This window comes from Coturnix japonica, chromosome 19 (assembly GCF_054131305.1).
Source record: "Coturnix japonica strain WE chromosome 19, WE-NBRP24, whole genome shotgun sequence".
NCBI lineage: Eukaryota > Metazoa > Chordata > Aves > Galliformes > Phasianidae > Coturnix > Coturnix japonica.
This window is the reverse complement of record NC_140681.1, coordinates 10,741,870-10,761,179: the sequence shown is the minus strand read 5'-3', so window position 1 is coordinate 10,761,179 and position 19,310 is coordinate 10,741,870. Positions and strand designations below refer to the sequence as shown.

At 56.5% G+C, this 19,310-nt stretch overlaps 1 protein-coding gene across 4 annotated transcripts in view; it reads right to left on the bottom strand.

The window, feature by feature from the left end:
• Positions 1–1,105: 1,105 nt before the first annotated feature.
• NOL4L (nucleolar protein 4 like) overlaps positions 1,106–19,310 on the bottom strand; it is a 49,103-nt gene continuing 30,898 nt past the window's right edge. For all 4 annotated transcript variants that reach the window (XM_015881883.3, XM_015881882.3, XM_015881885.3 and 1 more), the window contains 7 exons: positions 15,645–15,786; positions 7,506–7,777; positions 7,107–7,292; positions 6,840–7,031; positions 6,566–6,688; positions 6,249–6,450; positions 1,106–5,125 (listed from right to left, as the gene is read on the bottom strand). In XM_015881883.3, coding sequence (XP_015737369.2) covers positions 4,926–5,125; positions 6,249–6,450; positions 6,566–6,688; positions 6,840–7,031; positions 7,107–7,292; positions 7,506–7,777; positions 15,645–15,786 — 1,317 coding nt within the window. In that variant the 3' untranslated portion in view covers positions 1,106–4,925. The remainder of the gene's footprint in view (positions 5,126–6,248; positions 6,451–6,565; positions 6,689–6,839; positions 7,032–7,106; positions 7,293–7,505; positions 7,778–15,644; positions 15,787–19,310) is intronic.

Below are 19,310 nucleotides of genomic sequence, written 5' to 3'. Positions count from 1 at the left end.
TGTCTGTCTGTGGTTGCAACGCTCCTTTCCTGAAATCCCCCCCCGCCCTGTGATCCCTATGGCAATATTGCTTTTTTTCTTTCCTCTTTTTTGAAGTGGGAATGTCCCCCAGCTCGACTCGGGTGATCAGAAAGGGGCGCTGCTTTGTTGTTGGCTCAGCTGCATCCCTGGGTTTTCCTTGTACAGCTGCAGGTAACCGACAGCACTGCAGCCACCCCAGGGAAGCAATGCTGCAAAGCTCAGCGTGGTGCAGCCACTGCTGAGCCCCACTGGGGCCATCCCTGCACAGAGCAGCTCCATGCCTGGGTCTGAAGCATTTCCAGCTGCACCGTGTTGTGTTTTAATTTGCTACCCATGCATTTATTGCTGTGTGCTCTCTTTTTCTCCAGGCAGGAAACGCTTTGGAAAGGAATAAAGCAAAAGGTGGTGTTCTGTGTGTCAGGCTTGGCCTCAGTGCATGGAGGTGCTGCTGGTGGTGAGCTCATGGCTTGGGGTTGGGGCTGCAGGGAGGGAACTGTGCAGTGACAGCAGTGCTGCGCTCTGCTCTTGGTGCCGCCACGCTGTTAATGCTGAGCTGATGCTCTCCTGCCTGCTGAGGGTCTGCAAATATTGCTCCAATTATTACAAAGTCTTTGTAATAACCAAGTGCGGTTGTTGCTTAGGTGAGCTCTAATGCTGTTAAATAATTGAGGTCTGGGCTGCGATATGGGAACACCAGGCTGGGCCGTGTGTGTGTGTGTTTGTGCCGTGCAACCTCAGCTCTGTGTGTGTGTGAACTGCGGTCACTGTGTGAGGCCATGAATCAGAATCACAAGGTTGGAAGGGACCTCCAAGATCAGTGCTGTGCCGGAGGGGCAGCGCTTCCCCCAGGCTCTCCTTAGTCTCACCAAAAAACCCAACCCAGCCCCCCAGATACCACCAACCCAATTCAGCCAGCAGAGGAGCTGAGGGCTGTGCTGCTCCCTGTGCTCCATTCCCAATAGGCAGCACAACCTCCATCACAGCTCTGCTGTAGGTTTGGTCCTTTTCTCTCCTTTCCAATGACCCCAATTTGAGGCTGTTTGGGGTTGAACCCCCTGGGGCTGAGAGCGGAGCGGAAAAGCCCTTCTGTTATACAGTGTTTATTGAGCAAATTCAGTCTTATATATGATATACAGATTCCAAAGGAAAAAATAAAAATAAAAGAAAAAGAAAAATAGAAAAAAAAAAAAAAAGAGGATTCCACATACGTATGAAATCAGTGCATTTAGCAGTAATACCATGGAGATAACAGCTCGATTAACAGCTCATTGGTCTTCGTTAAGTGAGGGGAACGGGGAGTGGGCCTGTGCTAATCATTCCACAAACAGAACAGAATTGAGTTGCATCACATACATAACAGACACACGTTCTAAGAATTAAAATATTAAGCCACATTTACTGGAAAAATCCACAGTATATAACACAAAGAACTCTTATCGAGCTCGTCGAGGAGGAAGTGCTCATCTGCTTAAGAGCCACGTGAAGTTGCATAGGTGCCTATCTGCAGAAACGTCATTTTGAAACGAACCCATCGATTGAGCAATAAAGTGTCGCCTTAAGAGCTGGATTAAGTGCCGAATGCCTTCTCCATTTCCCCTCCCTCCCTCCCCCCCAGCCCTGGGCAGTGCTGCCATCTCACCCCATCCCACTTCCTGGGCGCTGAGCACTGCGGGGAGCTCAGCTCCAGCTCTGCCCCACGGCTGCTCTCCAATCTGCCGGCTCTCCTCGTGCTTTGGGAGGCAGTTTCACCCTTGTGCCGGGAGGGAACAGCAAAGCAATCAGCGCCGCCATTCTGCCCACTTTGGAGCTCCGCTCAGCCGCAGCTTCACATCAATTCCCATCTCAGATCAGAGCCAATCTTTGCGTCGGCCGCTGGAAAAGCCTCCAGCAGCTGGTGGGGTGTTGGGGGCCATCCCCCGGGTGGGGAGGTGGGGGTGAGGTGTGACCGTGGCTTGGTCAAGCAGACGAGCGGGCACAGGGCAGTTCCTCCCCAACAGCGGTCGCGCAGAACACACGGGGTTTGGGGGTGGGTTGGGGTGGGAGTTCTGTACATGTAAACAGTACACTTTCACTGAGTCCAAAATCAGGAGCAAAAATACAAAGGTTCACATTGGTCTTAGGTAGATACAGGCGGAAACAAAACAAAAAAAGAAAGTAACCAACCAAACAAACCCGAGCCGGACCAGCTCCGAAACAACCGAACGAATGTTCCTAAAGCACCACTAAATCATATAAAAATCAGACCATGGACGGATCGGAGTCGGGGTTCCGGTGAAGCGTTACGCTACCTTGTAAAAAGTCTTACAAAAAAATTACAAAGCAAAAGTATATGAAACCCTCTGAGTTCAAAGCAGCATTTGTCGTGGACTGGTAGTGAGCCGACCGCGGGTCGGGAGGTCTGAGTGCCACCACCCCGCAGTGCTGCCGTGGAGAGACCCTGCATGGGAACAGCCCCTCCGGGCGGCCAGGAGTGACCCCAAAAGGGAGAAACGACAGAGATCTGTTTACTCGATCAGCAATGAGTTTGTGTTAAACAGCATACGGCCCAGTGCCAGCAATGCGGCTGTGGGACCTGCACGGAGCTGTGGGACCTGCACGGAGCTCGCGCCAAAGGGACTGAAGTCTGTGGCTCATGGGAAAAAGAAGAAGAAAGAAGTAACAAAGTGAGTTAAAAACCCAAAGAAAACCACCGTAAATCCCTGACAGAAATCTGTAGTAAATCCCGTTTGTTTCATCGCTTGTCACAGATGTGGCTGGCAGCAGGGCTGTGCCGGGCAGCCCTGAGTTATGGGCTGAGTTAGGGCAAGGTTGGGCTGCTCGGTGTCCTTCCTATGCAACCGTGGGGCCTCCGCTGCATTCTGCAGCAGCTTAGAAAAGAGCTACGAAACTTCAAATCCACACTAAGACAAAGTCAAGGGCGGCCTGCAGGACACAGCTCCGACTCTGCACAAATAGGACCCATAGTGATGGATGTGGGGGTGTTGCTGAGCCCCTGAGCAGCCTCCTGCAGCACAGCGGATGCTGCGGCAGAGCAGGGGCAGGAGCGTGGGAGCACGTTGGAAAGAGAGTATTCTGGGACAGCGATTGTCTCTGCCTCTCCTTCTTTAACCATCAGACCTTCACCGATGGCCGCGGGTTCCATCTTTCATAAAAGGTTTTGTTACTTGGTGGTATTCACACAAAAATAAATATTTACAGAAATTCCAAGGATGGGAGGATGTGAAGGGAGGGGGTGCACGGGGGGAGCGTGAGCCGGGATTGGGGATGGGGCCCACTCTGCCCCGGAGCCGCCCTGACAGCACAGAGCTGTGTGGGCTCCATCCGCCCCAAAGGGACCGAGTCCCCTTTGAGTGAATGTTACCCAAAGTGTCGGTGTGGGGAACAGAGCAGTCAATGTGAGGGTTTGTCCCTTCTGAGCTGGGCCAGGCGAGCCCATCCTCACACCAGTGGCTTTTCCTGCACTGAAACTAAGGGCTGGGGGTTGTTTTTCTTCCAGTGTTTGGGTGTTTGGTTGGTTCAGAAGGCTGCATTGTGCTGCCCAGCCCTGCTATGCCACAACCCGTGGTGCTGGGGGCTCCTGCAGCATGAGCATGGGCAGCAGCCTTTGGCCTCAGGCTCAGAGCAGCCAGAAAAGGGCAAAATGAAACAGATGGCTCCAAAGAGAGCGCCTACCTCAGCTTAATGCCCGCGGGACGTGGTGGTTCTGTACTATCAGATTGGTCTGCTGTGCCGATTCCTGCCCTCGGGGAGGGCCATGCCAGCACTGGGGAGGAGTGGCACCGCGGCACCGAGCGCATCCCTGGTTTAGCAGCACTGGTTGTAGGTATTGCACTGAGCAAACGAAGTGCATCGTTGGGGAGGGGGCAGAGCGGCGACCGGACTGCGTCAATTCCACACTATGGGAATTGTGGGCTTGTTCCAGGACTGAGGGCAGGGATGGGATGGGGTGGGGTGGGATCAGATGGGGGCTGCTGCTGAATGCACAGCGCACCTGATGGAAAGGCGCTGTGCTGCTGCCCCAGGGCTGCTGTCACTGAGCTGTGGGGCAGCACCGAGCAGCTCCTGGGCACCATCCACATCCACTGTGCTGACAGTCACAGAGCTGGGGGGGTAGGGGGGTCCTGGAAAAAGCCCACAATGGAGTGTGAGGTAGAATGCGGATGGTGAACACAAGACAGTGTTTCTCAGGTGTTTCCTTCCTTCTTATCTGCCGTGACTTAGCAAGTGCGAGACGTCCTTCTAGCATGAGGTCTGCTGGGCGTCCAAGTCTCTACAGGACGTGGAGCCCCACTGCTGCTGCTGGTGGGGCCGGGTGGTGGCAAACACGTGCCCTGCGGGATGAGGGCTGCCCAGAGAAACAGGCGGAGCTGCCTGGGAATTAGTAGTGTCGTGATATGGAATGTGTTATCTCACAGGAACAAATTCCTTCTGATCAGACAGACACAAAACCAGCAATCTGTACAAACTCAAAAGAATCCATTTTCAGAAAAATAAATTACTAAGGGGAGAAGAGGGTCCATTTCTCAATAAATATGTGATTCGGCTCACCTAAGACTTGGAAATTATCTGGGGACGGGATTCTAACATTTGGGTCCATCAAGGTCATCCTAAATACATCTGCAGCCCCAAACCTCCCCAGGCTCCCTTCTGCCCTTGAGGTCCTGCGTCCTCCCAAGCTGCATGTTTGGCTTCTGGTACGGGTCAGAAACGTGGCCTCGTGCCTTAAGTCCCAGGTGCTCGGAGTGTAAAAGAAAACAGCTCTGTTGGGTTCCACCTTCTACAACTATGCGGAGCCGCCGCTTCACGGGAGGACGGTGGTGGTCCTGAGCGGGACACCGCTGGGAGCCAATTGCTAGCAGGTGTAAATTGTCTTCCTGACAGAGGAGCGTCGCAGCCACGAGGAGTCAGTTCTGCTGTAAAATGAGGTTTTCCAGTTCATCTGCAGAGCGGAGCAGAAACGCCGCGGACTCCCGGTAGCCAGCGATGAGCTGCCGCACAGCGCTGATCTCCGTGGGGCTGAGCTGGGCAGCCTGCATCCCCCTGCTGGTGCTGTTGGACTGGGCCGTGCTGGAGGCCCCCCCCTTCATGCTGAGGTCAGTCGGACCTGCGAGGGAAAGGAGAGCCTGTCATTGAGAGGCAGTCCTACAAAGCTTTGGGTCTGCCCCACAAGTGTGAGCTGCTGCGCCCCTACACGGGGCTGGGTGAGTGCCTGGGAGAAGGAAATAAAATTGGGAAGCAGAGGTTTAAAGATCCATTAGAAAGAAGCAAATAGGCTGATGTCTGCTGCAAGCAGGGCCTATTTGCTCACACCAGGGCTCTCCCTGCAGCTGTTTGCTGTCTCGTGTAGTGGAAACTGCACTCGGTGCCCACGCCTGGTAAGAGAAGGACGACAGGGCCAGGGCTGGGCTGGGGGGGACCAGGAGCTGCAGCCACAAGGATTAGGTCTCAGCAGCTGCAGGCCAGAGTGGGATCTTTATTCAGGGTTAAGAAGCATTAGGAAGGGATGATAAGAGTTAATCCCAGACAGGCATCTCTCAGGACTCCGGAAATCACATCCCTTCAAATCCGCGCTCCGTCAGGGAGGGCAGGGGCAGGAAGATGGGGTGGGCAAAGGCAGCGGGCTGGGAAGGAGTGGCCATGGGGGCAGAGCCAAGGGGCTGCTTTGCCCCATTCTGTTCACCTCCAGCAGCAGCCAGCACTACACTGCCTCCCTGTGTGCCCTGCTCCAGCTCACACTGCTCCATGCTGCTGACTTGCTTGAGGCCTCACGTGCCCCCTACAGCTCCCTAGCCTTGTGGCATCCATCCTGTTACCACGCAGCCACGCTCTTGAGCTGCAGCCAGAGCTGTGCCCCCAGACTGAACTGTCCCCATCCCTGTCCCTGTCCCTGAAAGCAGGCAATGAAGGCTGGGGAAGGGACGGCTCATACCAGCAATGAGATCAGAGCAGCGATAGGCACCACTCTGTTAATCATTAATGAATGGCTGGTACAGATTCCCTTTTTTTCTAAGTGACACTCCTTCCCTCCACCATTTCCACTTAGACTGTCCTTCCAAGTTCAGTTCAACAATTAACTGCTTGTTAACGAAGCAAGCTGGACGGAGGGGCAGAGAGCTCCATTGGTGGCTCAGGGGCATTTCGGAGAGGCTCTATAGGAGTGAGGCTCCCTTGGGTCCAGCCTCTGCCTCACCCTATTGCCAGGGCCGGGTACTGCCAGGGCTGCTCACCATTACTGTGGTTCCCTGTCTGGAGTGGTGCAGGCGGCTGCAGGCTGCCTCCCAGGGACCCATAGCCACGGTAGCTGTAGTTGAGGCTTCCATTGATGTAGACGGGGTCTTGAGAGTAGGACGAAGCTGGCAGTGAATAGGAGGAGTGGGTGATGGCTGTGGAGTCTCTGGAGTGCTGCTTGTCCAGGGCGATCGGTTCGTCCTACAAAAGAAGCACAGTGGTTGGCTGCAGAAAGGCTGATGGCCTCCAGCAGCAAGAGACCACATCCTCACTGCTCACAGTGCTGCCCCACACACTCCAGCCTCAGGCACGGTACCTGTGAGGTCTGATAGATCTCCAGCCGCATCCTCTTGGCTGCTTTCCGCGTCTCGCTCTCGCAGGCAGCGGCCAGGATGTTCTCAGCCATGGCTGAGGTGAGGTGCGGTGGCGTGGGCCTGGTCTGCAAGGACACAAGGGAGAGCAGTGCTCAGGGACCACTGCTATGGCATGGCACGGCACAACAGGGCACGGCACAACAGGGCACGGCACAACAGGGCATGGCACAACAGGGCATGGCACAGCCACGCTCACAGCACAGCACAGCCACTCACCATCTCCATGCCATTCTTCTTCATGCGGCGGCAGGACTTGAGGTACGTGCGGATGCGTTTGCGAGCTCGCTCCTGGAACTCGGGGAACTGCCGGCTGCAGGACTCGATGATGGCCTGGATCTTCTCTTTGGGCTGCTTGGAGATGGGAACCATCCGATCCAGGTTCTCGTCCACGAAAAGGCGCACAAACATCTGCAGAGGAGACAAGAGGTGGGAACACCGAACCCACAGGAGGGGAAACTCGCTGCCCCATAGTGCTGTCCTTACATTGAAGGCCTTTAGCCGCTCCGGGTCCATCCCTTCCGAGTCATTTATCTTATCGTTGTCCTCGTGGTCATCATGGTCGTCATCATCCTCATCAGCCGTGGGGGCTCTGCCAACTGTCAGGTCCTCAGGGCAGCCACTGACCTCGGTCTTGATGGAGTCATAGCTGCCAGAGCTGTACGGTGGGGACTGCAGGAGGACAACAGTGTTTTAGCAGGCAGCCCCAATCCTCCCCCAGCAGTAGCTCACACCTTTCCCTTTGGATCACTGCTGCCATCCCCACTCCTGATGTCCCATCCTCCCACCACAGCCCAGGCAGAGGGATTCATGGCCATGCCAACCCCAGCATTGTGCACATCCCTGTTCCTTCACTCCCCATGTGCTGTTCCCCCAGCCCCCTACCTCTGCTGTGGTCTTCACCGCGTACTTCACCCTGCTGCGCAGCCCGTCGGTGCTGCAGCTGTCCGACTGGTAGGAAGGGGTGACGTGGGCAGGCGTGAGCTTGTCACAGAGGTTGATGGGCTGGTCGTCGGTGGAGGCAGTGAAGTCCATGGGGGCTGCGGTGCCATTCCCATTCATTTCGGGGAAGGCGCTGTCGCCCTGCGTGCTGCTGGAGGTGGAGGGGTTCAGGGTGGAGGAGCCATTCCCGCTGCAGCTCTCTGACGAGGAGTCATCTGCAAGGAGGGATGTGTGGTCACCTCCAAGGTCACCCTTCACTGACCTCCTGGAGAGAAGCCCATGGCCCGGGTACAAAGGCTGCAGGATCCAGCTTGGGACCCTCACAGGCAGCAGCCCAAGTTTCAGGCACTGCGGCTGTGACTGCTGGGCCGTGGCTCCACTGCTCCATTGCCATTCTCTGAGCTGCCAGACACCGCCGTGTCCTGCACCCATCCACAGCGTGTCCGTCCGTCCATCCATCCCTCTGTCCCACCATCCCCTCTGCAGATGACGATCCCGCTGCCCACGCCTCTGCCTGGGGCCTGCAGCACCTTGGCTTGAATAAGAACTTTGGAATTTGGTCCTTTTAGGTTTCTGTTTACATTGCAGGGAGGAGAGAGGGGCATTTCCTCTCCCTGCCTGAATCCCTTGTCTCCAATGGCTTTAACGAGGGCAGCACCTGGCACAGAGAGAGTCTGGCCAGAACTGAGGTGACAAAGTACAGCTCACAGAGGCTCGAGGAGGGCTGGAGTGGAGCAGAGTGGGGCTGGGGAGCTGCCTGGGGGCTCTGCTGATGGCCTGCAGAGCCCTCAGCTGCTCCGGGAAGGGGACAGGGACTTTCACAGACATCTGACCTGTCCCACCTCACTGCAGCCCCACTGACCTTGTCCGCCCTGATCTCCTTTCCTGCCTACGTCCACATGTCCCTGAGCTATCCATATGGCAGCAGTGCCAACCACGCTGCCCATCACAGTGCAGACGGACGCTGGGTCCCTTCAGGGCACTTTTGTCCTCCCCTCCTCCACTCTCTCCCTGCCCTCCCGAATGCCCTCTTCCCACTACTGCTGCTCTGAATGCAAAACTCTCCCTGCAGCCACAGTCTCCCTGCACTGCCCACCGCCCAAGCAGACACATCACCACCACACCCTGGCAGTGCAGCACACCATTCCCTTTCCCAGCACAAAGCACTGCTTTCTCTTTCTCCTTTCCATTCACATACCCAGGCCCCTGACTGTCCCCAGGCTCCTGTTTGTGCTGCTCTGCCTGACTGCAGCAGAGCCCATCCCCATCCCTATCTACATCCCCCTCCTCATCCCCATCTCCGTTCCCATCCCCATCCCCATCTCCATTTCCATTCCCATCCCATACCACCAACTGCCTCTCACACACCCAGGAGCCCAGCCCCAGCACTACATCTTCAGCCCCCGCTCAGCCCCTTCCCCTGCCCTCCCCCTCACTGCAGTAAATCCTTTATTTCATTAGGTGCCTCCGCGAGAGGGAAAGGGCGAAGCACGTGGGGAGCCGCTTCCTGTGCAAGTGTGTGCTGCGAACAAAGAAGCTGCAGCCGGTGACAAGCAGATGGCGGTCCCTGGTCCCTGGTCCCTGGTCCCCAGCCCCTGGTCTGTGATCCCCAGCCCCTGGTCCCCAGATGGGCTCGGGCTGTGGGGCGGCACCAGCACCGTGCCACCAGCGCCCGGCACATGGGCGCCAGGTCCAAAGGTGCACAGGCACGGGGTGCGGGACGGTGCCCAGCTGCTGCCACCCTCCTCCTCCTCCTCTTTCCTCCGCCAGCATCTGCAGGGAACTTTAATGAGATCTGTGGCAAACTTTCCTGTGACCCCAGTGGAGGCTGCAGCAGTTCAGGACTTTGTATCCCTTAAAATAAACAGATTGAGGACGCTCAGGCATCTGAGCAGCCCGCGGGGGCCGTGCCTGTCCTGAACCACCCTAGCACAGGAATGGGCGCTCCTTGTTCTGAGTCGGCTCCATTCCCCACGAGCCCCAGAACTGGAACACCCCCACAGCGCCTGCAGAGCCTCCTCCCGTCCTCCCCCCTGCACTGACCCACTTACTGCTCCGGGTGCAGGCAGGAGCCCCGGCTGCCAGCTGAGGCCAGTGCTGGCTCTGCACCTGGGCACTCTCCATGCCTCTGTCCCCATGCTGGTCTCTGCCCCACGCACAGCTGCCAGCAGGGGCAGGGGGCATGGAGGATGTCTGAGGGCTTGGCCCTGCAGCCAGCAGCCCAGCCCTCCCCGCTCAGCTCCCCAGCCTCTGTCCCATGCATGCCCTGCGCTGGCATGTGGGCTTGCAGCCAAACCCGCCAGCAAGGCTGGGGCTGGGCTCTGGGTGCAGGCTCCACGCTGGTTCGGGGCAGGTGGGGTGGTACTACACCCAGTGAGGGCTGAGCCTTGTCCCTCCCCCAGCTCTGCTCTCAGAGGGAGTCTCTGGCCTCATCCAGAGATGCCTCTGGGAGGATTAGGGAGCATTATTCCTCTGCATGGAGGCATGAGCTGCGTGCCATGCCCCGCCACCAGCCCAGGCACGGCCACAGCAACAGCTCACGGCCAATCAGTGCCGCCCTGCAGCTATCAGAGCGACCTCCCGGTGGTCCTCGGGGGGCAGACAGTCCCAGCACTGTGCCTGGCACGCAGCAGGGCCCCCTGCCACAAGAATCCCACTGTGCCAGTGCACTGAGAGGCGACACCAGGGAGAGGAGTTTGCAGAGCTCTGAGCAACCCCAGCCTGATCTGAGCATCCCTGCTCCATCCTCGGCATCCTACATTGTCCAGGTATCCCTTACTGCACCAAGCATCCCCACATTGCCCCAAGCACCCCTTACTGCCCTGGGCACCCTGCCCTGTCCACCCCTGCATCCTTCCCATGGCTCCCAGCTCTGCCGCAGCTCCTACGGCTCCTATGTACCAACTGCAAGAACACTTCATTTTAAAACAAGGCTGAATGTATGCAAAGCCACCTCTCCTGATCATTTTCTTATTTCTACACTTGTACGGGTTATGCTTTCCCAGAAGATCTGCATATAGAGTGGTGGATTAATCTGTCTTGTGGGCAGAGGAACGGCCGCAAATCCAGATTGCTGAGGACCCTGGATCAGAGCAGGAATGGCTTCAGCCAGCTTAAGAACGGGGATGCCTTTGGGAGGCAACGCAGGGGCAGCTCCATGGGATCGGGACCACACTTGGGATCCTTCTCATCTGCCACAGACTGGCCCCAATCCGTCCCTACACCTTGCAACACCACGGCACCCCCAGTCACATCATGCAGAACTCCTGACACCGAGGAGGTCTTCTGCAACCCCCCAGCGAGCACCCAAAGCACACAAATAAATAGCAGAGCTCCACGAGCAGCGGTAGAGCAAAGCCAGGCTGTGCAGCCATGAATATATTCATTATCAACCAGCACGAGCCTCGTGAGCTCCCTGCTCACGGCTGGAGTTTGGCTGAGCGAGGAGCCCCTCTAATGAGGATAATTGGAAGCCCCCCTGCTCCACCCCCACGCCCTAATTGAAGCAGATGGATCTGTAAAAACAATGTCACTTGGAGCTGTTTTGATCTTACGGTTGGGAAGCAAAATATTTCGTTCCCTTCCTGAAGGCAGTGGAGCTGGGATGGAGGCCGAGGGCAGCCCAGGGGTGTGTGGCACGGGGTGATGTGATGGCGCCGCGAGAGCTGGGGATGGGGATGCAGCCTGGAGTCTATTGTGGCCTCCATCCCTCCCCGGCTGCGCCAATCCCGGGGAAGCGAGAAGCAAAATGGCTTCTTGGGTAGCGGTGATGGGGGAGGAGGGATCAGTCACTTATTAAATGAATTAATCAGGGCTCAGCGTTTTCATTTTGAAGAGGCTGCTGGATTATCCTTGATTTCTGTGACACTGGATTTGCAGAGATCAGGAGGGGAAGGGGAGATTTCCAACACCTGCTCCCCGGGAGATTTTACGGCAGGGAAGTGGTTGGGTTTAACATCTATGTCAGCGAAGGCCACCACGCTGCTGTCCAAAGGCAGAATTAAAGATGAATGGGGCAAATTGTTCCTCCTCCTGTCACATCTCCAGAGCCAGGACAAAACCTCTTTTGACTCGGAAAACAATGAGCTTATGTAAGAGCCAGCAGCCCACGGAAACCTCGCCGCAGCCTCGCGCTGCCACGGGACGGGTACGGAGACAGGGATGGACATGGGGACAGGGGCTCAGCTGGTGCTCACCACCCACGGATGGAACAGAGCACCAGAACCCAGCTGAACCTGTACTCCCAGCTATGCCCACAGTGCCCACGTGGCCATGCCCGTGGCTGGTCAGGCTGGAATGCCCAGTGCTGTGTTGTGGGCTGCAGCTCTGCATCCAGCCTGCAAGTGAGTGTCAGAAGTGTTCAAAGCATCCCGCAGACATCTGAGCGTAACAACAGCCAGGAAGATGAAAAGTGCCATAAATTATTCACTCACAAAAGAGACGAGAAGGGGGAAGGAGGGGAGGAGGAGAGCCTGCGAGGAAGGGACACTTAATACAAATTAGAGAGACCAGGTGGGAATGGCTCCTGGTGGGGGCACAAGAGAGCGGCACTCAGAGCCCTGGGGTTGGGGTGCAGAGGGACGCCTGCTCCCTGCAGGTCCTGCCTGGCCCATTTCCTCCATCACACACAAAAAAGGGAAAAAGAAGCACTGACGGGGGATGAGGAGCAGCAGGCCTGGCCCGCCTCCACTGGCGCTGTACTTCCTGCCTTCCTTCGTTAATGCAAACCTCATTATGTCCCAGACGAAGCCTCCATCCTCCTCCCACCCTCCCAGGTCCCAGCCTCTGGATGCAGCCCCCAGCGAGCCGACACCTGGCACGGCCGGGCACAATGTGCTGCAGGGACAAGGCAGTGCTGTGTGCCCAGCCCCCCCGGCCCGGCGGTACCCCCTGGTGCCATCTCCTGCCACCAGAATGAGTGGCAGCCCCCAGCACGCGGCCGCACAGCACTGGGCACAGCCATGGGCATCCTCATGGCACAGCTGCAGGCGTTTGGCTCAGCCTCATCCTGCCCACAGCACCGAGGTGTTGGGCTGGTGGGAAGGGATCGAGAGCTCATCTCTGCCAAGAGAGCCAACAGAAGTGTGATGGCTTGGTGCTGGGTGCCCAGAGGGACCCCCACGGTTCTTGAGATGGTGACCTGAAAGCATGCCATGTGCACATCCCTGTGGCTCCTCCAGGCCCTCAGAAAATGTCCTGACCAACAGACACCCTGTCGAGCGTGCCTCCACCATTAAGTAGGTTAAGAAAGTCCTTTCTCCAAGGTCTGGATTAGCAGCTACAGCTCCAGGCAGACCGGGATCAGTGGGGACACGGCATGGAGGACAGGCGCAGGAATCTTGCTAGGAGCAACCTGACCCTGAGCCATGGGAAAGCAGCCCCAAGCCCAGCTGCTGTAGCTCCATGTGAAGCCATCTTGGGGCTGGTACTGCCCAATGGCACATTGGGGGTGGGGATGGGGTCAGTTTGATGCCACGGCTTTTGGGGTGTTTTTGTTCTGAATGTGTGCTGCGTCCCACAGACGCATCCCCCCAGGATGTCCTCCTGCACAATGGCTCAGCCTCAGCAGCAGAAAGTTTGTGTTGATCTTGCTGCTGCTCTGGGTATCCACTGGCTTCCTGCGGGGCACAAATGCTGTGAGTAACATCCTATAGGGAAGGGATGTTGCAGGGAACTTCATATTTTCCGTGCTGGGGCCAGCAGGATGAGTAACAAAGGAAAATGGAAGAAGCAAGTGTGCGCCTGTGTCAGCACTGCTGCTTGGGGATGGGTTCTTTGTCCCTGCGTCTTTTCCACGTGTCTCTGCATCCCTGCATTCCTGCTGTGCATCCTTGCATCCCGCTGTGTCCCAATGTCCCTCCATGCATCTGTGTGTCCTTGTGTCCTGCAAAGCATCTCTGCACTCCACAATGCACCCATGCATATTGCAATGTGTCCCCACACCCCTGCAGCCTGCAGTGCCACCAACCCATCATGAGCCCCATCCCTGCTGCTGCCATCCTCCCAGCAGTGCCTCCTGCTGTCCCTCACCTCCTGTAGCCAACAGTTCTCATTTGTTCCCTGTGCTGTTTCACGTTCCAGAGGCTGACGCTGTTTGCAGCGTGGTTACATGGGGCCAAGGTTTCTGGGCATGGAGACAAAATGAGGTGCTGGCTTCCATCTGAGCTGCTTTTTAGCTCACTGAAGATGCAGCAGATACCTGTGCTTCAAAGCATGGGACAACAGCTTCCTGCTCTCCCACCTTTCTGTTCCGTGCTGCTGTGCTCATGTGTCATATGAGAGCACTCACCCCTTGCAGCCCCCTGGAAGACATGCAGTTGTGCTTCAGCACTTCAAACAGGACTTCTTTTAACCACGTGTGTCAGATGATACCGCTGTCCAAACAGGCACCTCTTCATTACAAGGCTGCCTCTAAGGAAGCCTGTCACAGAAAATATGCTCCAGGCATCCTCCCCATTAAACAACAGTGGATGGGAGCAGCTCAGAGAAGGATTCGCAGAGGATGGAGGCCAAAACACTGAGTGGAGCCCTCATGCCACCCTGCTTGTGCTCTCTGTGCTTCAGTCCACAAGTTTCAGTTCCTGCCATTTGTCTTTTTAGGAGCCTTCCCTAGGATAGCCTCTGTGAGTTGGCACAAAGAAGGCAAAACACATTTGCTAAAGCCCCACAGCAGGGTGAGTTAAATGCAGGGACCACCAGAGACCCCTCACCCCAGCACTGCCCTGAGCTCACAGCCCCAGTGCTGGGTACAGGGCTGGACTCCTGGTCCCACAGCCCCTGAAACAGAGAAGTCTGATGGAAACCCCAGTTCTGGGCTTCTCCTGGGGGAGTCCTGTTACTAACATCCAGCTCAGCTTGCTCTATCTTTGATTCCTCCCATTCTGCTCTGCCAGTTGCAACCTCCTTCCACTTCACAATCACTCCTCGCCAAAAGGAGGGAGCTGTTTGTACTTTGTTACTCAACCTCACAAAAGAAATTGAAGGAGCCAAGGAAGGTCCCGAAGAGGACACCTGCCTCCAAGCAAAAATCACAGGGCACTAAAAAATGGACACACTTCCTAAGAGGGCAGAGAGATGGAGAGAGGACTTAGCTTGTGTGAAAACATCTTGATTTGCTTAAATACACGAGTCCCTTATTAAATTTCTGTCTTGTAGAATAATAGCATTGAGTAAAAGGATCCAATCCATGTCATTTTAGATTGTAAACAAGACTTGGGAATTCAGAAGTGAGGGATAAGCCACAAGCCTGAAATGTCCTGGCAGAAGAACAGCAAAGTCTGGGGATACAGACAGAACTGGCAATGCCACAGTTGGCTCCAGGGTAATGAATGGAGCATCCCTGTCCCGTGGCTGCACAAAGTTGCCCCTGGGAGATATTGGGTTGAAGAAGCCCCTCCTTCCTAGGGATCTCCTGGCCCCTTCACAGCTCTGCTCCTCACTCCCTGCCCGCTCTCCCAGCAGCATCTGGGCTGTGGATGGGCACAAGCCAAGGAGCAGCCCAAGCACTGAATCCTTGCAAGCATCACAAAGATGAACTTCGACCTGAGCCCGTACTTCTGCCACTTATTTACTCGAGCAATTTTTTAAACTAGCTTCACAGAAGAAACACAGCACAACATCTTACCAAAGGCTCCCTCCCCCCAGCCCACATATGGGTTCCAACCACCTGCCCAAAGCAATGAGACACCCCGTGTCCATTCCATGATCCCAGTGCATTTTTCTCACGTGCTGCCTCAGGTGCAGCTTTTTGGGTATGGATCCTATTGCAAGAGGCTGCTCTCCTTCCTGTGGCAAGGACCCACTGGGCTCTCCAGGCTGCTCCTGGGGACCCCAACCCATTGCCTTCTCAGGACCTGGGGGGCTGTGACTGTGTCCTCCATGAGGATCCTCAGCCCAGAGCTGAGCAGGGCCTTGCCACCAGCAGCCTGCTGGCTGACCAGGAAGGCTTTGAAGCCCATGCTGATATGAAATCCATCCTACAGGTGGGACACCCGATCAGAAGGGACTGGTTAATGTTTAATGAGCCACAAAAACACCCCGAGCACAAGGCGCCGCGCTCTTCCCGTGGCTGCAGGCACTCACCGTCCTCCTGGCCGTGCAGGTTCTGCGGGCTGCGCATGCTCTCGTCCTGGCTGGGGCTCAGGCTGGAGTTCAGGTGCTGGTCAGCTGAGATCCATGTGGAATCATTCATATCAAAGTCCTCGCTGCTCACTGACGTCTCATCCTGAAGGCGAGCAGGAAAGGGTTAAAGCACAGAGCTCTTTTCCTCCCTCCATCCCCTTGCTCTGGCATCTCCCCACCGCAGCCTTCCCCAGGACATGCAGCTCCCGCAGCCCAGGAGCCCGTGAGCAGCCCGGGTTAGGTGGTTCCCAGGAGAACGCCCCAGCGCCGCTTCCTGCCTGAAGACGTGCCTGAGCAATGGCACTGTCTCTAATTGAGGACAATTAGAAAGAGCTCGCATCCTGTAGGAGCGGATGGCTGAGCCCTGGAGTTTACCCTTTAATCTCCATCCACACTAGCGTGTTTCTGGCAAACGAGTGGCACGTGGGAGTGGAGATAGGGCGCAGCTCTGCACAAACAGCCCCACAAACAGTTTAGACCCTTCTAAGACCAAACCACCCCCTGCACCACGGGAACACCGACGGAGCAGCATTGGTAGGGAGCAAACGGGGATGATGAGATCAGATCACAGACTCCAACTGCACAGTGCTGCAGGAAGGCCCCATAGAAGGGGCTGGGGTCAGCTCTGGGGCCTGGGGCTGCTTACACCATGCTGCCATAGGGGCTGCCAGTGTGGCAGCCACACTCTCATCCTATGGCAGGGGGGAGCTCAGGCAGCCCCAGGGCCCCGCAGCATAGATTGCATTCCTCTCTCCCACTCCTGCAGCTGGAAGGACATTTTCTCTCTGCCTCTCTCTCCCTTCCCACTAACCTTTAGAGCACTTTGAGACACAGCCCTTGGATCGCTTCCAGAGCCGGAAAGGTCAGCAGCAGGATTTCAAAACCACCACCGGCGAGGCCGGGATCCTGAATGAGAGGAGGGGCCCGGTGCTCCCCTCGCCCTCCCAGCGCCTGCTCCGCAGGAAGCAGATGCTGCCCCAAATTAACACAGTCCCGTCGGCGGTCCCTTTATCTGCCTTCCTCTCCCTGGCCTCTCCCCCAAAATAACGGATAGAGGCCGCATCCAGAACTGCGGGGTGGCGGGGGACACCAAGAAATGCCCTCCAGAAGGGCCTTCAGCTGCGCTTTCCTTTGATGGAAGCATTTCAAAGCCTTGTAAATGCTCAGCTCCTTTTCTTTCCTTCCCTTCGTCCTGAGATTACATACACCGCCCGCTCCCTTTCCGTGTGAGGAGCAATTGGCAAGAGCCCCTCCAACGTATGGCTGTGCCTTGTAAAAGCTGCCCTGTCTGGTTGCCTCTGGCTGACAGCTTTTATTGTGAACAAATGAACGTCTTTCAGGACAGGTTGGGGCTTTTCCTCCTCTCCCCGTCCCCATGGACACATCTGCAGGTCCAGGGCAGGCACCTCCCAGGAGCTTCCTGGAATTTATGGCTCAGGCACCCATGGCCGAGCTCAAGCAGGGCGGGTGGCACTGAGGAGCTGGGGGCAATGGGGGGCTCTGGGGACACACCATTGCCAGCACACCCAGTTGTTATACCATCCAAGAGCAGCACTGCCTCCCCACAAATCCCATAGTGCAGGTACAGGAGAGTTCAGCACAGGTCTCCCCACCGCACACTATATATAGTCTCCATTGCAAACCGTCACAGGGAGCCAGCCATCCTAATATCTGGCCTCCTTCATGAGGCTTACCCAAGATTACTGTCAGAGCTTAAGAGACAAATGCAAATGCCAAGGTCCTGGCTGCCCACAGCCTTCACCTGGCAGGTGGGAGCCCCAGGAGGCTTTCCAAAGGGTTTGGTTCAGGCAGAAGGCACAGCCTCAGCACCCAGCCCCTGACCCAGAGGCACTCGTGCAGGCTGGAAAATCAGAGGCACGAAAGATGCTTCGCACGCACATGCTATGGAAAGGGCTTTACAAAAGTGTACCAGTCTCTTGAGCTGCTATGTTGGCCTATTATTAGAAATACTCAAACCAGAAATTGTAAATGTGACTTGGGTCAAACACGGGTGTTGCATGTTCCCAAGTCCACACTCCAGCCCTCAGCAGGAAACAGGCTGCCAGCATGGGGCCAGGCCATGCTGTCCCTGTGTCCCCAGTGCCATGTTTTGCTGTCCAGCCAAGCCAACCCCCACCCAAATTACCAACAGGACAAACCTCTCCAGCAGTGTGTGGGTCTAGCGGCAGAGCCCACCCTGTGCAGCACACTGCAGGGGATGGCAACACACAGCTAACACCGCAGGGGATGCAGGGGGGGACTCGGCCACCAGAGCAGTCTCTCTGTTTGGCACCAAGCCGTGCGAGCTCCTTGTTCCTCCGTGCCCCTTCCCTGACAACCAAGAGAAGCACTGCTGTGCATCCTGGCACTGCACTGAGCCCCAGCAGCCCCACTGGCCTGTACCCATCCCAGCCACCAGCACGCTGCCTCCCTGGGACCCCCAAGGGGGGACACATAGCAGAGCTCTACCAGCAGGACACTAGGCATGCACAGCCCTGACCCTGAAGCCACCAATAGAGCAGTGGGACTGAGCACTTGGTCAGATGGGCAGCCCCCAATTGTCCCCACATGCCACCAATGGGGCTGAACATTGACCCTCAGCAACCAGGAGAACAAGGAAGAATTTCCGAACAACGGCCACGACTCAGAGCAATACGGTAAATCTAATCTACCCTTCCACCCTCTTTTGGCTTGCAAGTCAGGCAGCTCATTCTTTTTCCTCTCTGGGTTCTCAGGAGAATTCTCTCTGCTAATTTCTTCTTTCCTGTAAACAAACTTCAAATGAAACTTTCATTAGAAAACAGAGCACAATCCATTACCAGTGCCTATCTCAGGACCGGCCCCAGCCCCACGCCACGTGTGGCACAGAGGGAGGTGGCAGTGCCCACCCTGTGCCTCCAGCCCGGGGCCCTGCAGCCGCTGCCTGCTTCCTTCCTGCCGTCCCCAGCTCCGCATGGGGATCTCCCCAGCCTGCAGCCGGGTCCCATCGCTTTGTTTCCAGCGACGAAGGCACCGAGTGATCAAGGGTCATGCAGCGTGCGTGCAGCTCCTCTGCTAAAGGGAAGTCGGATCCTGCGGGTGCACTCACAAACCACACCCAAACGCCAGGGCTGCAGGCACCGCAGGGTTTGGAAAAACAACGTCCTCGCTCCTCTCCTTATCTACAGTCCAATATTCACAGCTGCTTTACAGACGCTCACAGCCAATGTTTTTGAACTGGCAAACGCAGGCGCTCACATGGTGCAGTGAATGCTCGGTGTTTTGTCCCACTGAGCTCTGTGCATCTTCAAGCACCGTCTGCACACACCTTCACCCAACCCCCCCAGCTCCTCTCCAAGCTGGGAAGCATTTCTCCCAGCCACAGAGCTCTCTGCCCATCCCATACACAGCGGCTCCAGCAGTGGGACCGTGGGATGTGGGCTTCACCTGCAGCACAGCTGGGAGAGCACGGGGCAGGGAAGCTGCTCCCATGACCACACCTGGGCAGTGCATGCAGGGCTATCGGTAACCTGCTTACTTTACAGCTTGGCTCAGTTTCTCAGGGACTGCCTTGTGAGCATCTCTTCCATCACTGACACGCTGTGCCTTACGCTAAGTATTCCAGGCTCCAGTTGTCAGCTTAGTTTA